Here is a 1669-nt window from a genome sequence, read left to right as displayed (position 1 = left end):
AAAAAATAAATCATATAGTGCTTCTGTTAATTTTTTTGAATACTTCAAAAGGATTTAAAGTATTCAAAAGATTGCATTCCACTTCTATGACCTGAGAGAAGTATGTCATAAAGACTTGGGTTGACTGAGCTCAATGAAAAGTTTCTCGCCATATCTAGGATATTCCAAATCTAATCCTACTTTAGTAGCAGCTGTGAAGGCAGTATTTAAATAGAATCAGCCCAATCTTTTGATAAATTCTCATAACAATTATGAAGATTATCCCCCCAACATAGTTGAAGGTTTCAAGATGTTGTTTATTGAAACATAAAAGTCATGCTTAATCTCCAAACTGTGTCTCTCTCCTTCTAGCCATACATAAGGTGGGTTCCATGCAAGGAGAAAATGTGTTTCCCTAGAACTATTGTGTTGTTGGGCTTCTCAGATTATCCATGGCTAGATGTGCCCCTCTTTGGAGTGGTCCTGGTCTCTTACATCCTCACCCTGATAGGGAACAGCTCCATCATCTTTCTTTCCACGGTGGAGCCCAGAGTCCAGACCCCCATGTATTTCTTCCTGGGCAATCTCTCTGTACTGGACCTTTGTGTCACCTGCGCCATTGTGCCCCAGCTTCTGGCAAACCTCTGGGGACCAGAGAAGACAATTCCTTCCTGGGGCTGCATCACCCAGGCCTACATCTTCCACTGGACAGGATGCACTGAATGTGCTCTGCTGGCAGTAATGGCTTTTGATCGCTATGTGGCTATCTGTCAGCCCCTCTGGTACACTCTTATCATGAGGCCCTGGGTGTGTGTGCAACTGGCAACTGCTGCCTGGTCCAGTGGCCTGGCAAATTCAATACTCCAAACTATGCTTACTCTCCAGCTCCACCACTGCAGTCACCACACACTTGACCACTTCTTCTGTGAAGTACCTGTTCTGATCAAGCTGGCCTGTGGTGATACCACTGCTAATGAGCTGTCTCTGGCCATTGGAGCCATCCCTTTTGCACTGATGTCTCCTCTGCTTGTGCTAATCTCCTACACATTAATTGTCAAGGCTGTGTTGAAGTTACCTTCAGCTGACAAAAGGTACAAGGCTCTCAGCACATGCAGCTCCCACTTGGTGGTTGTCATCATGTACTTTGAACCAGCCATCTGCATGTACCTCCAACCCCCTGCAAATAGCACCCGGGCCAAGTTCATGTCCTTCTACTGTGTTATCATCCCACTGCTCAACCCACTCATCTACACTTGGAGAAACAAGGATGTGAAGAGAATGTGGAAAAGGATTCTACAACCTCAGAGTGAGGTAAAATCCTAAGAAGGATAGATGTCATAAAAAGGCCAGATAGTCTCTGCCTGTCTCCTGGGCCAACCCCATGCACAACTCAGTAAATACTGGCAGGTCTGTTTCCAAATGAGTGTCCATGAGCTCCAAGGAAAGAGTTCCCATCTGTCAACATCAACCAGCCTGATGTCTGGAGAAACTCTTCCAATTAGAAAGTGCTCTGTTCTGAAATCTCAAGTACAGCAATGCTACTCCTTTTTAACACTTCCTAAATGTCTTGTTCTCAGTGGAAAGAATGAGTCTGCATATATGTAGGAGGGTAAGTAACACCATCTTTTCAAATAGCTTTCTTTCTCTTAATGCTTATTTGTTTTGAGAGAGAATGTGTGTGAGTGAGTGA

General features: G+C 44.3%; 1 protein-coding gene across 1 annotated transcript; it reads left to right on the top strand.

Moving 5' to 3' along the window:
• Positions 1–384: 384 nt before the first annotated feature.
• LOC131484597 (olfactory receptor 2B2-like) lies at positions 385–1302 on the top strand. The gene has a single exon (XM_058683021.1). The coding sequence runs from the start codon at positions 385–387 to the stop codon at positions 1300–1302; it is 918 nt and encodes a 305-aa protein (XP_058539004.1).
• Positions 1303–1669: the final 367 nt, after the last annotated feature.

This window comes from Neofelis nebulosa, chromosome 1 (assembly GCF_028018385.1).
Source record: "Neofelis nebulosa isolate mNeoNeb1 chromosome 1, mNeoNeb1.pri, whole genome shotgun sequence".
NCBI classification, from domain to species: Eukaryota; Metazoa; Chordata; class Mammalia; order Carnivora; family Felidae; genus Neofelis; species Neofelis nebulosa.
Note: the sequence above shows the minus strand (reverse complement) of the source record. Positions and strands in the feature narration are given on the sequence as shown.